Source organism: Meleagris gallopavo, chromosome Z (genome assembly GCF_000146605.3).
Source record: "Meleagris gallopavo isolate NT-WF06-2002-E0010 breed Aviagen turkey brand Nicholas breeding stock chromosome Z, Turkey_5.1, whole genome shotgun sequence".
In the NCBI taxonomy this organism is placed as follows: domain Eukaryota; kingdom Metazoa; phylum Chordata; class Aves; order Galliformes; family Phasianidae; genus Meleagris; species Meleagris gallopavo.
The window spans coordinates 38,580,078-38,599,329 of record NC_015041.2 but is presented as its reverse complement, the minus strand read 5'-3'; the positions used below and the strand labels follow the sequence as shown (position 1 = coordinate 38,599,329).

General features: G+C 39.9%; 1 protein-coding gene across 1 annotated transcript in view; it reads right to left on the bottom strand.

The window, feature by feature from the left end:
• Window positions 1–19,252, bottom strand: part of LRRC2 (leucine rich repeat containing 2) — a 210,553-nt gene that overhangs the window by 104,475 nt on the left and 86,826 nt on the right. The window contains 1 exon segment of the mRNA XM_010725844.2: window positions 5,704–5,744. Coding sequence (XP_010724146.2) covers window positions 5,704–5,744 — 41 coding nt within the window.

The following is a 19,252-nucleotide window of genomic DNA, read 5'->3' as shown; positions in this document are numbered from 1 at the left end:
AAAAAAAAAAGTTTGACTTAATTTACTCAAATTAAACACTGCTTTCAGAATATTTAAGTAGGGTTTTATGATTCAGGTCATGTTTTTGATAAAGGCATGAGAAATTATCAAATTGTCTACTGAAAAAAGAAGACAAACAGAAATAAGCATGCATAATCTTTGTTTTGTTTTCAGATTATTAGCAGAAAGTATTATACTGAAGGCCAGGAGATGAGATAGCATTTATCCCCACAGAGAACAGCCTCAATGCTGAGGATCATTTGTGTGAAAAGCCATGGCAGTGGGATAGAGTGTATGAAGGGAAGTGGGGGTGAAAACAGGGTCACAAGAAAGGAGCCTGTACGTAATTTGCCAGTGCTTGTGGGAGAGGAATGTGTTAGTAAGATACCACAGTCTTGTGTCTTGGTGAAGGAGAAGGATAACACACCTTTTTGCAGGAAGGCCACAAAAGTTGGTGTAAGGCTACCACAGAAACACCTGAGTATGGTCAAGAGTGTATAAGGGCTTCTCCCACTTAAAAAGTGGCCCAGCTCAGATGCATTTACACTAATGCATGCAGAACGGATAACAAAGAAGAGCTGGAGGCCATTGTGTGATCAGAAAACTATGATATAGTTGCCATCATGGAAACATGGTAGTATGACTCACAGAGCTGGAGTGCTGTGACTGATGGCTACCAACCTTTTAAAACAGATAGGCAAGGCAAAAAAGGTGAAGGTATGACCATCTATGTTAAGAAAGAATGTAAATGTCTGGAAATTAATGATAGTTATAATAAGTTTGAGAGCTTAGGGTCAGAATCAAGGGGAAGGACACTCAACTGAGATGGAGAGGTGGACAAGACACTTCATAGACGGTTGGGTGAGGTCTTATGGTCCCCACCTCTTGTTCTCGAGGGGTACATCAACTTTCCAGATACTGTTGGAAATATAGTACATCTCAAAGAGAACAGTCCCAGAGATTCCTCGAATGTGTGAGAGATAACTTCCTGACTCAGATGGTAAGGGAGCCAATAAGGGGAAGTAAAATCCTGGACCCACTGTTTGTTAACAGAGAAGGTCTTGTGGGGGATGTAAAGGTTGGAGGCCATCTGGAGCAAAGTGATATTGAAATGATAGATTTTTCAATGTTTGTTGAAGCACAGAAGGGAGTCAGCAGAACTGCCACCCTGGACTTCTGGAGTGCAGACTTTGGTCTCTTTTGGACCATGGTTGAGAGAGTCCCTTGGGAGGTAGTTCTGGAGGGCATAGGAGCCTAGGAAGACTGCGAATACTTTAGGGTAGTAATTTTAAAGATGCAGGAGCTAACCATCCCCAAGTCATAGAAGACGAGCTGACAGAGAACAAGGCCAGTCTGGTTGAACAGAGACCTTTGGCTGGAATTCAGGAACAAAAGGGAGGTTTATGGTCTTTGGAAGAGGGGGTAAGAGGATTATAAATATGCATGAAGCTGTGCAGGGAGAAAATTAGAAAAGCCAAAGCCCAGTTAGAGCTGAACTTGGCCACTAATGTGAAAAACAACAATAAATATTTCAATAAATACATCAACAGTAAGAGGAGGGCTAGGGAGAATCTCCATCCCTTGATGGACACAGAGAGGAACACAGTGACCAAGGATCAGGATGAGGCTGAGGTACTTAATACCTCCTTTGCCTCAGTTTTGAATAGTAGACTAGTTGTTCCCTGGGCACACAGTCCTTTGCCTTGGAAGATAGGGATGGGGAACAGAATAAACCCTGCTTAATCCATGGTAAGATTGTTTTGGACCTGCTTCAAAAGCTGGGCACTCATAAGTCCATGGGACCAGATGGATTGCACCCTGGAGTGCTGAGAGAGTTGGCGGATGTGGTTGTCAAGCTACTCTCCATCATCCTTCAACAGTCCTAGCTACCCAGGGATGTCCCAGTGAACTGGAGACTGGCAAATATGATACCCATCTTCAAAAAGAGCCAGAAAGATAATCCTGGATAGACCTATCACTCTCACCTCAGTGCCAGGGAAGGTTATGGAACAGATAATCTCAGGAGACTTCATGGATCAATTAAACGTCAATCAGGGGATCAGGACCATCAGCATGGTCTCATGAATGATGGCTCCTGCTTGACAAACTAGATATCATTCTATGACAAGGTGACACACTTAGTGGATGAAGGTAAGTCTGTTGATGTGGCCTACCTGGACTTCAGTAAAGACTTTTGCACTGTCCCCCACAACATCCTCATGGAGAAGAAGCTGGCTGCTGGGCATACACTCTGCTGGGTGAAACACTGGCTGGATTGCCAAGCCCAAAGAGTTGTGATCAGTGGAGTTAAATCCAGATGGTGGCCAGTCACCACTGGTGTCCCCAGGGCTCGGTACTGGGGCCACTCCTATTAACATCTTTATTAACGGTTTTGTAGAGGGGATTGAGTGCACCCTCAGTAAGTTTGCAGACAATACCAACTTGGGAGGGAGTGTCAGTCTGCCAGAGGGTAGACAAGCATTACAGAGGGACCTGGATAAACTGGATCAATGGGCCAAGGTTAACTGCACAAGTTTCAACAGAGCCAAGTGTCAGGTCCTGCATTTTGGTCACAACAACCCCAGGCAACCCTACAGGCTTGGGGAGGAGTGGCTGGAAAGCTTCCTGACAGAAAGGGACCACAGTGTACTGATGAATAGTTGGCCAAATATGAGCCATCAATGTGCCCAGATGGCCAAGAAGAAATGATGTGGTGAGCAGGACTATGGAAGTAATCCTGCCCCTGTATTTGACACTGATGAGGCCCAACCTTGAGTACTGTGTTCAGTTTTGCGCATCTCAATACAGAAAGGACATTGAGGTGCTAGAGCAGGTCCAAAGAAGGGAAATAAGGTTGGTGAAGGACTTGAAGAATATGCCCTTGAGGAGTGACTGAAGGAGCTGGGGCTGTTTTGTCTGAGAAAGAAGAGGTTGAGAGGAGATCTTATTGCTCTCCTCAAACACCTGAAAGGTGATTGCAGTAAAAGTGAGGTTGGTCTCTTCTCACTTCTGATAGCTGACAGGAGAAGGGAAAATAGCCTCAGGTTGTACCTCGGGAGGTTTAGTTTAGATATCAGGAAAAACTTCTTCATAGAAAGGGCCGTTAAGCACTGGAATAGGCTCCCCAGGGAGGTGGTTGAGTCACTATACCAGAATGTGTTTAAAAAGCATCTGGATGTGGTGTTAAGAGACATGATTTAGCGGTGGGTTGTTAAAGTTATGGTAGCATGGTTAGGTTGCGGTTGTACTTGATGATCTTTAAAGTCTTTTCCAATCTGAGCAGTTCTATGATTCTATGATTCTGTTGGTTGATGAGTGGTCCCAGAAACATCAGCTTCTACTCCAAAAGAAGCAGAGGTTAGTAACCCCAGAGGTTACTAATGCTACACATGCATAAATTTGCATCTTGAAATGGTACCAAAAGCCCTAAGTAATCTTATTTAATGTTATGACACAACACAGCAGCTCAAAAGCAGTTGTATTAGCATGAATCAGCAAGTCATAGAATCATAGAATCGTAGAATGGTTTCGGTTGAAAGGGACCTCTACGATCATCAAACTCCAACTGCATGCTGCAAGTATGACCACCAACCTCCATATCTTACACTAGACCAGGCTGCCAGGGCCCCATTCAGCCTGGCCTTGCAAACCTCCAAGGACAGGGCATCCACAAGCTCTGTGGACAGCCTGTTCCAGCACCTCACCACTCTCTTGGTAAAGAACTTTTCCCTCATATCCAACCTAAATCTTTCCTCCTTCAACTTAAAACCATTTCTTCTTGTCCTGTCATTATCTACTCTTGTGGAGAGTTGACTCCCTTCCTGTTTGTGGGCTCCCTTTAGGTACTGGAAGGCTGCAATGAGGTCACCCTGCAGCCTTTTCTTCTCCACGCTGAACAAGCCCAGCTCCTTCAGCCTGTCTTTGTAGGGGAGGTGCTCCAGCCCTCTAATCATCTTTGTGGCCCTCATCTGGACCCTCTCTCACAGCTTCCTATCTTTCTTGTACTGGGGGCCCCAGACTTGGACACAGTACTCCAGATGGGGCTTCACAAGAGCAGAGTAGAGAGGAAAATAAGTCAGAAATATGAATGCTTTTTTCTCCAAATGGGAGAATACCCCATTAGTGGGAATACAGACCATCTAGACAGATGCATGGTGCAAAGAGAAGCATACTAGGATACTAGCACTGCTCCTGGTCTCTCTCCTCTCCATGAGCCTTGCCTTCTGCTCCAGCCTCCTCTGCTTTTCTCCTTGTGCCTGCAGAGCTGCTGGTGAGGCTGTGCAATGAAGCACGTCAGAGAACTCATCCAGCTGAAATAAATGGATATATGTGCATTTTCGCTTGGACAATTTTCAGTTAGATCTGCTTCCTGATCTGATTCTCCTCCCACTCACATTATTGCAGAGGAGCCAGAGTGGCTGATGGAGTGCAGGGCTGCTTGGCACACCACACATTCTGCCATTTTAAACCCAAGCTTCAGGGAGACTTCTGTCCATCCACATCCAAGCTATTAAATATGCTACCTCCAGTATGAAAGCAATTCATTAATAATTACTCTAAATGGTTTAAATGACAACCAAAAAAAAAGGCTGCTATGTCTTAAGGTACACAACTGCCCAGTGCGAGAGTCCTAGAATACAACCTGGACTAGGCTGTATTCCTAGTCCTGGTCTTTTTGCCAAATACAGTCAAAATATACCCAAACAGGCTCAAACATTGCAAACTTTTAGTGTGAGTGGTTTTTGCTCATTTTTAAATTATATGCCTTGGTACTATTATTTACTTGATTCATCTCTTCCTCTGAAGCAAATGCTTTCTGTGGTAATAACACAAGTAGAACACCTATCCTGGATAAGTTCTTACATTCTCTTTGAAGCCATGTTTCATTTCCGTGTGTGTGTGTGCGAGGGGAATCATCCTTTTTCAAACATTAATTTGCCATCCATTCCCTCCAAAATTTTTAGGTTAAAGAAAATTTAAAAAAAAAAATCCAACATATACACAACATAGAATTTAACAGTCCTTTATGAAAATTGATCCAGGCTGAACTGGATGCACAGAATCTCTTAGTTTTGACTGTCTTTCGTATAAAGGATTGATTCATCAAACACATATTCATATTAAAATAGGTTATTCAAGCAAGTGGCCATCTCAGGTCATAAATTATTATTCTATACCAAATAATCCACCTTTACACATAAATTATGACTACAATGACCTTGATCTTTTATAATTTCTTTCAGCTGAAGAGCAATATTTTTTCAAGGAGATGCAAATAAAATTCCTCCGCTTTATAATACAAATGATGTGAAAGTGACATGGCTTTACCTGAACAAAGAGGCTTTCAGTAGCAAAAGCTTTGCCATCAATGTAATACTGATGTAATGATTCTCTATTTTTGTACATAGAAATAATCAAACACCATATAGCTGAGCTGGAAGATTGATTTAGCTAAGAAGCTACTACCTTATCTTTTGGAACAGGAAGTTTCGAGCTTATCTTGGACTAATATTTAGTTTCTTATTTAATTTTATTCTGTTTCTTCCAAGACTCAGGAGACACAGCATTCTGAACCAAAATGACTAGGCTATAACAAGTAAGATTAAAACACAGCAGCAGCTGCACAGCTCTGGCGGAACTATTTCCAAAACCTCTCTTTTTTAGCTTAAATGTTCCCCACAAGCCCACAACTCTGTTTCTGACTGTCCAGAGCTGCCCTAGGCTGAGCAAAAAGGCAGCAAGGTCTTCTGATAGGGCCAGCGTGGCTGACACATTTTTTCCTTGTGCCAAGACCAGTTCTCCCGGAGAACACAGCAGGAACAGGATGTTGTCTTGTACTGAAGGAGTACAAAAAAAAAATCACAAAGATAATCCTTTCCATTTCACTAGTTGAGGTACTCTTTAGTAAGTAGGACACATTCGCAGCAAGGAAAATATCCAGGTTCTCATCAACTCCAGTAAATTCCTGACTACATCTCTTTCAAAAAAGCCTCATCTGTTTTGTGATATTTGAAGTTATCACCAGTTCCAGTCCCGTTCAGCCTGGTTCTGTCACTGATGAAGTGGAGAGACCCGTGAACCCATGCCCCAAGACAGGAAAAGGGGGTAGGGAAAAGGTAGGGTTATGGGCCTAAAAACAAAACAGTGGCAGTGAGTTAAGAGAGAAAACTAATTTACTACATATGACAGTGGAATGCAAGATAACACAGTGTAATACAATATAAGTGGAGTTGAAGCAAATAAATAAAATAAAACGAGGAAGAGAGTGTCCAAGACTGAAGGCCTTATTCTAATGCTGATGGTGAGACGGCTACAGAGATAAAACAGAGATAAGCAGAAAAAAAAGATGGGCAGCCTCATGACTTCTAAGGAGCTTTATTTTTTCCTTCAACTGGAAAACAGAAATGTAACAATGAAGTTTTCTGGGAGATGTAGTTCTTCTCTTCTGAGAAAGGCACACGGAAACTATCAGTAATACACAGAATTGGAGCATTAACTTTTTAACTCCCAGTGTGCTATGTGGTATTCTGATGTGGAATACCAATAACAGAAATCATAAACCAATTGGAGTCAACAGAAATCGTAAACCAAGTGATATGCTACAATTGATATTGATGATGCTTTTTTCTCCATTCCTTTGGCCACAGAATGTAGGATACAGCTTGCTTTTACTTGGAGAGGCATTCAGTATACCTGGAACTGTTTGCCACAGGGTGGAAACATAGTCCAACACATTGCCACACACTGATTCAAACTGTACTGGAACAGGGCAGTGCTTCCAAGAGCCTGCAGTACACTGATGACATTACTGTGTGGGGCAATACAGCAGAGAAACTTCTCAAGAAAGGGGAGTAAATAATTCAGATCATTCTGCAAGTTTTGCTATTAACTGAAGAAAAGTGGAAGGACCTGCACATGAAATTCATTTACTAGGTTCAAGGTGGCAAGGTGGGCATTGTCATATCTCAAAGGATGTGGTCAACAAAATTACTGCTATGTCTCCTCCCACTAGTCAGAAAGAGACACAACCTTTTCTGGATGTAATGGGCTTTTGGAGAATGCAAGTTCCAAACTACAGCCTCATTGTAAGCCCACTTCATCAGGTGACGTGAAAGAATTTTAAGCAAATTAAACAGGAGATAGCCCATGCTGTGGACCTTGGGCCAGTATAGAAAGGACATGAAGTAAAAAATATTCTCTACACTGTTGCTGGAGAGTGAGGCCTCACTTGGAGTCTTTGGCAAGAACCTCAGGGGAGATCCAAGGCCAACACCTTGAATTCTGGAGTCGAGTATATAGGGGTCCAAAGAGTACTACACTTCAACAGAAAGGAGATATTAGCTGTGTATGAGGGGGTTCAGGCTGCTTCCAAAGTAATCAGCACTGAAACACAGCTCCTTCTAACACCTTGACTGCCAGTATTCAACTGAATGTTTAGAGAAAAGGTTCCCTCCACTGATGCTATGTGGACTGAGTGGATCATGTTGATTACACAATGAGCTCAGATGGAGAACCTCAGTCATCCAGGAATCTTAGAAGTGATCATGGACTGGCCTGAAGGTGAAAAGTTTGGAACAGCATAAGAAGATACAATGCATGTTAAAGAGGCCCCACCATACAACAAACTACCAGAAAACGAAAAAAAATGTGCCCTGCTCATTGATAGATCATGTTGTGGAGAAGCATTGCAGACAGAAAGCTGCTGTGTGGAGCACTGCACAGCAAGTTGCAGAGGCCATTGAAGGTAAAGGAGATTCAAACCAATTTGCAGAGGTAAAGGCTGTCCATCTGGCTTTAAATGTTGCTGAACAGGAGAGGTGGCCAGTGCTTTTCTGACTCATGGATGGTGGCTAATGATTTATGGGAGTGGTTACAGCAGTGGAAACAAAACAGCTAGCAGTGAAGTGGTAAACCTATTTGGGCTGCTAAACTGTGGAAAGATGTTCCTGTTCGAATCAAGAATACAGTTGTAAAGGTGCATCATGTTCTAAGCGTCAGACTACCGAAGAACAACAAAATAACCATCAGGTAGATCCAGCACCAAAATTGAAGTGGACAAGCAACATAAGGTATAAATATGGGGAGGCATGTCAGATTGATTATATCACCTTGACACCAACGATGGTAAATATTATCAATTTATCATGGTGAAGGCTTGAAACATATCCAGTACCCCATGCTACCACCTGAAACACCGTATTAGGTCTTGAGAAAAAAATCATGTGGAGATATGGCACTCAAGAAAGAATTGAGTCAGATAATGGGACTCATTTCAAAAATTCTCTTGTAAATATTCAGGCCAAAAATCATGGCATTGAGTGGATTTACCATATCCCCTATCATGCACCAGTTTCTGGTAAAATTGAATGATACAATGGGTTGTTAAAAGTTATGTTGAAAGTAACGGATGGCAGAATACTTAAGCACTGGGAGAAGTATTTGGCAAGAGCTACCTGGTTTGTCAATACTCAAAGATGTGTCAATTAAGATGGTCCTGGCCCATCCAGCTCCCTACATAGTATAGAGGGAGATTAGGTCCCATCAGGACGTGCAAGGAGCACCCTGGAAAAAGCAGTTAGGGTGTTTCCAACTTCTGGAAAGAACAAACCTCTCCAAGGAACTGTTTTTGCTCAGGGGCCTGGGTCCACTTGGTGGATAATGCAAACAAACTGGAGGTTCAAAATGTGCCACAAGGGAATTTGATGTTGGGGGAATGCAGTCAGTAATTCCATGTATGTATATATATACATAAATATATACACACATATATATATATGTTTGTGTTTAATGCATGTTAATTATTGTTTGTCTTCATACATATTCAGCATGATGCAGTGATGTGGAATAAGAAGTAGAATGTCATGGTTTTATGATTTTTGTTGCCAGTATTCCACTCAGAACATCATGTGGTGCACTGGAAGTTAAGAGTTAATGCTCTAGTTCCATGGATTGGCGATTGTTCCAGGGTGCCTTTCTCAGAAGAAAAGAAGAACTACATCTCCCAGAAGACTTCACTGTTCCATTTCCATTTTCTTTTCAGAGAGAAAGATAAAACAGCTTGGGACTCATGCATGGGACATACCCATTCCTCCTCTGCTGCCATGCTTCTCACTCTGTGGCTAGCAGGGGAGTGAAGATGAAGAGCTCCTCTCCAGTAGTGCCACAGGTGTGAATGTTGCACACTGCAAGAGGGAGAGAGGGCACACCTATCTTATTTATCTCCTTGTCTCTGCAGTATCTGCCCCGAGCTGTCTTGCCTTCAGGATTAGAGTAAGGTCTTCAGGCTTTAGACACTCTCTCATTTTCTTTGTTTTATTAGCTTCAATTACAATGATATTGTGTTATATTTTGTTATATGGAATTTCGCTATGATATGTAGTAAATCACTTTTCTCCCTTAGCTCATTGCCACTGTTTTGTTTTTACCCTCATCTCAAGGTGTGGTTTTGTGAGTGTCCTCATCCCATTTTGTAACAGAACCAGGCTGAACCAGGCCAGAACCATGACTGGAAAGTACACCAGTTGTACTACACAAGAAGCAACAATATTCTGGTGGGAGAGATGGAGGTTCCTATAAAATAAGCCTTGATAGTAGAGGATATACAGGTGACAGTAAATGTTCTGATCTTCATTTTTTCTTTGTCTGTTTCCAAGTATTTCAGAGATAGCATTGCTGTAGTAGAAATATGGATCAAATATATTTGGGTTCCATCTGAGTTTGAACCCATGGAATGGAAATACTAATAAATCAGGATATGATTAGTCTATTTATCTCGATGTATTTGCAACATATCTTCTTTCAGACAGCCTAAACTGTAGGATTACACTGACAAGTAAATCTTTTCAATACCCACATTTGGATTGAGCAATTACAGGTCTCAGTTCCTCCATCTTGTTTTCTTTCAGTTTTAAATGGATAGCATCTAACTCTTCTCCTTTGTATTTATTTGTTTATTTATTTGTTAATCTTCTACTATAACTTCAATAGAGATGATCCATAGCTGCTTGAACACTGCCATCCAAGGGCTGCCCTGAAGCAAGGAGCTCTGACTGCCCCTGCCCTGCAGGATGGTCTGAATGAGAAACACCTGAGGAGCAGCCCAGGTACTCAGCCCATGAAAGGAGCAGATGCTGGGCCACAGGGATACCCACAGTCAACAAAAAAGGAAGAAGGCACAGCAACAGTGGAACTTACGTGGCCCCTGCTACAAAAGCACTGTAAGAAAGCCCCTAATTGAGTCCAAGCCAGTACTACTTCAAGCCAGCTGTGCCCTGCTGCAGCAGCAGGAGAGAAGAGTGCCAGCTTCTGGCACTGTTCTCCATGCTGCCAACAACCGACAGCCAGACTTCAGGTATCACTTCTGAGTCTCCAGTTTCCAATGCTCAGCCCAGCTCTACAACCAGCCCACCACAGTAAGAGCTTCTTCAGGATAGTGTTAGGGATACGGTTGGGGTAACAGTTAGGGATATATTTAAGGTTACCTTTAGGATTATAGTTATTAGGGTTTTGATTAGGATTATGGTAGATTTAGGGTTATGTCTATGATACAAGTTGTAATGATATTGTTAAGCTTGATAGTGTTCATTAATAATCTTGCAGCTTGTTTAGATACCAGAGAGAGCTGTGTCTCTATACCCACTAGATAAGGAAGTACTGCAAATACTTTGTACCAAGAAAATAAGGAAGCTCTGCTTGAAGTCAGTTATTGAGTATATAACATATCTCCAGGAAAACTTTTGCATATGTAACGCAAGTAATATATAAACTGAATATCTTTTGTGCAAGGTATTCCTGATCAGAAGAGCTCAATTCCCATGCACCCAGCTCTGACATTTATAAAGAATGCATGTTTTCTAATTCCAACTTGAGTCCTAGAGAGTTTCCTGATCAACCACTTTACAGTATCAGTTAGGGCTAGTGATATAGCTAGGGTTATGGTTAGTGTTAGGGGCTTTCATTACGTTTAGATATAGTGTTAGGATTATGGTTAGGATTAGTGTTATTAGGCTTTTGGTTAGAGTCAGGGTTACAGATAGATTTAGGGTTAGGGATGTTAGGGCTTTGGTTAGTACAATTATGGTTACGGTTAGGATTATGGCTAGGTTTACCAGTGTTTTGGTTAAGGTCAAGGTAAAGGATTAGGATTTTGGTTAGGATTAAAGTTAGTTTTAGGAATTAAGATTAGTTATAGGACCAGAGTTAAGGTTTAGGATAATGGCTAAGGCTAGGGTTATGCTTAGTGTTAGAGGTTAGAGTTAGGTTTAGGGATAGGGTTAGGATTATGGTTAGGATTACTGTTATTAGGCTTTTGGTTTAGGTCAGGATTACACTTAGGTTTAGGAATATTAGAGTTTTGATTTAGGATTAGAAGTTAATTTTAGAAGTCAGGGAAGGGTATTATGATTGTGATTAGAGTTACGATTAGACATATCAGGATTTTTGTAGGGTCAGGGTTAGGTTTAAGGTTAGGATTTAGTGTTGGATTAAGTTAGGATTAGGATTATTAGTGTTTTTGTTAGGGTCAAGGTTAAAATTAGTTTTATTAGGGTTTTTGTTATGGTCAGGGATAAGGGTTAAGAATATGTTTAGGATTTAGGGTTAGAAATTAGGGTTAGAGTTAGGAGTCGTAGTTTCTTTACTAGTGTTACAGCTGGGATTAGGGTTTTTAGGGTTCTTGTAAGAGTCAGATTAGGGCTACGAGTTTGTGTTTAGGGTCAGTCAAATGTAAACCACCTAGATTGATTTTCAGCCAAGTTTCACTTTATTTTGAAGGCAGGATGCATATGGTCTGGACTAGTTTTGCTAAATATTATTTATACCTGCAACTCTTACTAGTTCATTGTTGTGCAATATTAACTTAGAAATGTTTTGAGCAAGAAACACCAGTTGCTATAGAAGGGATTTTAGTTTTCCTGATTAGGTACAAAAGCTAATTCTGTGGGATCATGAAAGTGGGCACTACTAACACAAACTCAGCAAATCCTAAACTTATCTACACCAAGAGTCAAGTGCTAGAGTAGGGTTATAAAACAGCAAATTCAAGACTACAGCATCCTGTTACAACTTCAGTTTAAATTCTTACAGAAAATCTTTGAGCTCTTCAGACTATCTTAGATGTTACAAAAAACATCCAAAAACAATACTTTTCTTATTTAAAAATTAACCTCTTCCAAATGTATTTTGTAATTCTGTTGAATTTTTATGTCTGTTCTGTTGAGGGACACATATGTCCACAAGCATTTTATTACTAGGAAAAAATGGATGTATAAGAAAGACCTGGCATTGCAGGCATATAGATGAAGCAGTTGAGTACACACAGAAGCACCTGAGATTTTTGGGAATTTACTAGGTGAGTGTTAAGTTTAGTAGAATAAACAGTGAGTATTGTTAATATAAACATTCACATTCATATCTTTTTCATGATGGTTCAGAAAGGTTCACAGAACGTCTATTCTAAATGATGACAAACCTTTGGAAGAGGCAAAAAAATGTTCTTTTGATCTATTAAAGGTTTTCATATGAAATAAAATACTATATATGTGATATACACCAATCAGATCTTACAGACTGTAAATTATGACTTCTTAATGTCCGTTACTGAAAACATCCAGGGATTTATTGAGTGGGCAGCCAGCATGCCAGTTGTCTGGCAATGAAAGATGCAAATCTTTCTATGTGCACATTTTATTGCACATCTGCCAATGAAAACCTCTTAAATTATTTTATATAATTATATTGGAGGCATTACTACAGTAAAAGATGTCTCTAAAGCAAGTATCTTAAACAAAATTTGTTTTTCTGGTTAATTTCATTGCTGCTTAAATTGGTACTTAACCTCTGAGTGTTAAAAAATATATCTTTAAAAGATACAAATAAGTCTCAGCATAAAATTAAATACTGAAATTGAAACTACCCCAAAAAATCAGCTTTACATAAGCATGGTGACAGCAGTTTTCTGCATACCAGTACTGTGTTTAGCAATACTTAGCAATTCAGCACTATGTATCCTTGAAAAGGAGACTGATGTCAAACCACTAAGCATTTCAGGGATCCAGTAGCACAAACTGATTTCTTCTTATTTCAGATATAGAGCACTTTTCTTTAACTGACAAACTGGTCAACTATACCTTCCAGTGACTGACCACCATCAAGTCCTGAAATAAATGTTATCTGATTAAAGTAGTAAAGGTTAAAACAGTTAAAACACATGCTGTATATCTCAGAAATCAAATCAAGATGTGTAAGGACAAGAATTATTAGCGGATTTACAAAATCTGCCCTGAAGAAATTAATTCATCAGTTTAGCCAAAGCCCTGTCGATGAATTCAAGAGCTTTACCAAAAAAAAATGGAACATCTGTTGTGTATTTAAAGGTTCTGTTTATATGAGAATGTAGTGGATAATTCCTTCTGAGACAGGACACACAGTTTACGTGAATGTATTCGGAAGTTAATTTGAAATTGCTCTCATATCTTTGAGGACTGGGTTAATCCATAGAGGACTTGCAGAACTATTAGCCCTCAAGCCTTTGGAATGACAGAGGAGAATTAGACCTTGAGTGAAGTTGAATGATACATATATAATCTGGATAATGACATTGTCAAAACAGCCTACTGCCTCATCTCAGTTAATAGCAGATTTCCTCTTTTTTTTTCTCTCATTTTTTCTGAAAGGAATGAAGATTTTGTGTCTTTCTAGAAATAAAGCAGAAGTTTATTTGCCTTTTGTGATCTTTCTGAGAAAATGTAAGAATTTTGATTCTAAATTGCATTAAGTACTAACTAATCTTGTTCTGTTTTAGAAAATCACTTAACTCCCGTTTCACTAAAAGAATTCGTGTTTCTTATTTTCTTGCTTTGAATCAGTGGTACAGATCAGAAAATCTACATCAGGCCAATACTTAGGTACTTAACTATTTTTCTTCTATATTTGTATGCAACTTTTCTTTGAATACGCAACACAAATTCCATAGAAATTTGAATCACTGTTCTTCTTTGTACTATAAAAATATAAATTAATACGGCAACATACTGATTAAGATTTTTAAATCTTTCCATCTTTTGCCTAACATGTGTATCCAATCTGCTTGTTTTATGTATTTGTTGCCTTCTTTTTATTTATGTTAATTAAAAAATAAAAGGTGTTTTATTACATATATGCATTAGCAACACTGTATATTTTCTACACAGCATGAAATAATTCCTCTTCACTCAGTGTAGTTCAGGCAAGCTCAACTATGCCCCTAAAGTGTTCCAAGAAAACACCACATCACTACAAATGCTATTAATACCACTGTCTTAGTGAAGAGGGAAAGGGAGGGTTGTTGCATGATTAATTCTTCAAACCATGACAACTACCCAGAAAATACAGCACACTGAGACAGCATTATGGCTGAGACATTAATTCTTCTCCATTTTCTGCAGTGGCTACAGCCTCTGTGTTTGTTTTCATGACTCCCTCAGCTGTAGTAGTTATGTGGCAAATGTCACCAAAGATCTAACAACTGCACACTTCTTGGACATGAACTATCTCTTCCCATCTACACACACGGAGTTTTGTACAAGTGATTAGTTCATCTCTTGTTTAAGATTAAAAGTGGCATGCTGTACAAATAGTGGCAGCAATAAGAATTCTTTGGGAAGTGTTCTTCCAGAATCTAGTAAATACTATTTTTCTTTTCCCTGGTCTATTCCTGAAAATGCTAGCAAAAACAGAAATTATAATCAAATTTAACAACAAATAGTACTCACAGAAAAAGAGAAACCTGCTCTATGTAAAAATAGGGAAATTATTGCTTATGCACCCGTGTAATATCCATGACATCAGAGGTGAATGTTGGTGATACGGTATCCCTACTTACTCAATGCAGTCCAGGCAAATCAAAAGATTGGACGCGCATGCTCTGTACTTCGTAAATGGCTCTGAAGGAGCAGTAGAGATAGTTTACAGTGTTAAATTTAAAGGATACTTTCTTCTACATAACTCCAGGTGCTGGGTCAGGCACTTTTCACTTTTGAATGGGAAAATCCAGATTTCAGTTGTAAGACTTGACTCAAATGGAAGTACTATCACAGGGTTTTAAGAATAGCCCAACTATATGGGGAAACCAATTAGACAGAGAACTAGAGATATGGAAAAAAGAGACCCTACAAAGATGCTCAGTGTTGTTGCAATATGTGGGCAGCATACTCCCAGCTCTGTTTCTGCAGCTATTGCATGATGATTAATTCATTAAACTTCCTAGGGAAAGGAGGATACCAGATATTAAAAGAAAAAGCCCAAGTGAGCAAAGAGACTGTTGTTTATCTAGGACTTGTGATTTTGCAGGAGCAGAAATAGTTTGGGATAGACCAGCTGCCAAATTCTGAAACCTTCAATCTCCAGAGAACTTAGAACTTTCCTCAGGATGACAGGTTGGTGCAGATTGTGGATGTTAAACTACGGATTGCTAGTAGGTCTTCTTTATGAGACTGAGGGAAAAGACATTTGGTATGGACTCCTGAGTGTCAGAAAGCCTGTAAGGAGTTAGTGGTAGAGTTAACGTCAGCCCCTGATCTGAAGTTATTAGACTTACCTAAACTTTTTCAGTTGTATGTTAAATCGTGACTGTTTGCAAACTACTGAAAAAGTATATTCCACCCATCTAGATATGAAGGACAGGCCTCTCCCTGAACCAAACATAGAGTTGTTCAATAACAGCAGTAGCTTCATCTAAGAGGCACAGCAGTAGGCAGAGTTCACAATAGCTGCAACCAGCAAAGTGGTGGAAGCGAAAGCTCTGGAGACCAGTACTTCAGCTCAAAGGGTGCAAGTGATAGCATTGACACAGGCCCTGGAATTAGCAGAAGGAGAGTATATGTATGGATAGACTCTAAGTATGTCTTTGGAGTTGTCTATGCTCACAGAACACTATGGAAAGAAAGATGATAGTTGAGTTCACAAAGCTCCCCAATAAAGTATGAGGAAGATATTCTTTGAATACTGTAGTCTGTCCAGATGCAGGCAATTTTGTAAAACCCACCAGTTTGGGTAGAAATAGATTAGAAGACAAAACCACAAAAGAAGTAACTGAAGAGAGCATCTTGGTCTTTATATCAGTGAAGAAATTAGAATTACCAAAGGAATTTCTCTTACATTTGAAAGCTGATAAGTGGATTGCTGAAGAGTTAGAGGCCATCCCAAATGCAGGAGTATGGCAGGAGACTCCTAAAGGCTAGGTGATATTTACCCTCCTGATAATGATGAGATTAATGAGGGAGAGATACAAGACAATTCACTGAGGCAGTGAAGCATTTGTTATTAGTTATTCAGATCATAAGTGCTTGAAATACAAAAATAGCTAAAGCTATAGTCAGAAGATTCTAGTCTTCTAAGGAATACCCTCGTAAGAAGAAAGAATCCCTCCTTGGCAGTAACAAAGAAGGGAAACACCCCAGAGGATAACTGGTAAATTTATTTCTTAGAATTACCCTAACAAAATCTTTGCTGACATAAATTAGACTTGGATATCTTAGCATTCTAGGCAGATACTTATTCAGAACGCCTGGAAATCTTTCCTTGTTGCACCAACAAAACAAGGATGATAGTAAAGTGGCTTTTCAAATAAATAATGCCAAGATTTGGGGTCAGCCTAGGGATATCTTCTGATATGAGACCCCATTTCATCACTGAGGTAATAAACGGAGTATGTGCAACTTTAGGGACAGAAGGGTATATACATACTCTTTGGCATCCCCAATCTTGCAGGAAAGTAGAGAGAATGAATCAGACCCTGCGGAGCCAAATTAGCAAGATTTGCCAGAAATCCAGTTTGAAATGGCCACAGGCCTTGCCATTGGCTCTGTTGAGAATTAGGGTGCAATCTCAGAAAGGGATCAGGATAAAATCCTGTGAGTTTTTATATTGTAGACCATATAAAGTTCTCGTATTTTCTGGAAATGAGTCCAGTATAGGGGAGGCAGATCTACATTCTTATTTAATTTCCTGAAGAAAAATGATAAATGTAGCAAAGTGCCACATCATATTGAATTAACCTCTGACTTTAGACAGTTAGGTTCATTCAGTCCAGCCTGAGGATTATGTTTATTTAAGACTTAGAACTCTGAGCCCCTGCAGGAAAAGTGGAAAGGGTCTTATCAAGTACTGCTTACCAGCTATATATCTGTCAAGGTTGTGGGAGAGGAATCATGCCTCTACTATACTTGGATTAAACCCACTAGACACAGGAAAGGATTCATCACAACCTTTAGTTCCAGAAGAGTGAAATATCGTGGAAGGAGAAGGTCATCTGAAGTTTAAATTTAACTGGAAAAACAGATCAACTACTACTGGTCAAGTATTGCAACGTATTTTAGCCATGACTGTGGGCAAGTCATATTTTTGGGACTGGTAATTGTTGTAATTTAGTATTTGTTTTGCAAACATATAATGTGTACATATGAGCTGTTTAACCCCACATATGAGGGTAAAAACAATGTTCAAAATAAGGAATGGTGAAGAACTGTAAAAATATTGCAATTAACAGGTTAATTAGTGTCAGAACAATGGAAAGACCAAACTTAATATTTTTACTGTTGCTATGAGGGCTATCAAAAGCTAGGTAATATATGATTTTGAAACTGTTGCAATCATTTGGGAAGATGCATAATGCTAGCAGCCCCACAGTATGTCTACCAAAGCTGCGCTCAGCCACACTTCCTTTAGTATGGGAATCTTGACCTTCAACCTTTCAAGGATGTGGCAAACCTCCTATTAAGGGGAAAACGAGATAATGGTTTAAGTCCCTGAGGGCACAAATGTGAAAAGGTTGGCCAAATCCAGTCAAAAGTCAGGGAAGGAATAGAAAAACATTGGATAGGGAAAGTCTTTGAGAAATTTGGGATTTCTCTTTCCGGATGGCTATCTGATTTGCTATAGACATTGGCAATAGTCCTGATAATAGTAACAGTGGTAGCAATAATTGTCAGCTACAAAAAATCAGCAATGATGCAAGCTATGTGGAAGTAAGACTACTAAAATTATGTAACTTTGACAGTCTCTAAGGGGGAAAATGTAGCAACTACATCAATACATCACACTGTACATTTTTACACATTCCATGTCTACACTGTATTATCCATTTTATCTTGTGTCGTGAGCCATTTACATTTCAAAGCATTTTGAGTTATCATGGTGGTAAAACACAAAGAAACAAGTCAGCACATAGATTGGGAAGTAAAAAAGAATAACAACTGAACATAGCGACTAGATTTGGCAACTGAATGGATAACCAAACCAAACACACAAAGCAGCCAAAATCTAATCAGACTGTACCAAATAGTTTGTAGCAACCAATCAGTAATGCTAATGCAACTTAAAATGAATCAAGTAAAATGTGTATAATCTGAAGGCTTTCTGCAGTAAGCATTCATGTTAGGTGGAGTGATCCCCTATGCATCTGGTTCTGTAATAAAGGATACTGCTTCTTAATACCACATTGCTGTTAGGGAGTTACCTTTCAGACTGATATTTTTGTTCGTTAACAGTTGGAGTACATCCAGAGGAAACACAAAAATGATCCAAGGAGTGGAAAATTTCTCTTACAAGAACAGGCTGAGAGAACTGGGGATGTTCAGAGTGGAGAAAAGAAGGCTCCAGGGAAATCTGATAGTGGCATTTCAGTATCTAAAGGGGAGCTGTAAGAAAGGAGATAGACTATTTCGCAGAATCTGTTGTGATAGGACAAGGAAAAATGGTTGCTAACAGGTTGCTCCACTCTCTGACCTGGTAATCTCAGCTGGAGTTGAATGGAGCAGACTAAACACCCCACAATTCAGGAGGACACAGTCAGAGACCTACTACTCCAAATGGACTGTCCATAAGGCAGGATGAGATTCACCTGAGAGTGCTGAGAGAGCTGGCGGAGGTGATAGCAAAGCTACTTGCCATTATCTATCAGCACTCCTTGTTGACTGGTGAGGTCCCAGAAGACTGGAGACTTGCCAGTGTGATTCTGACCTGCAAGAAGGGTTGTAAGGAGGATGTGAGGAACTACAGGCCTGTTAGCCTGACCTCAGTGCCAGGGAAGGTAGAGCAGATTGTCTTGATAGAGATCACCTGGCATGTACAGGACAACTGGGGGATCAGGCCTAGACAGCATGGGTTCACAAAGGGTAGGTTCTGCTTCACCAACTTGATCTCCTTCTATGATCTAGTGACCTGTCTCGTAGACAAGGGAAAGGCTGTTGATGTAGTCTACCTACACTTCAGCAAA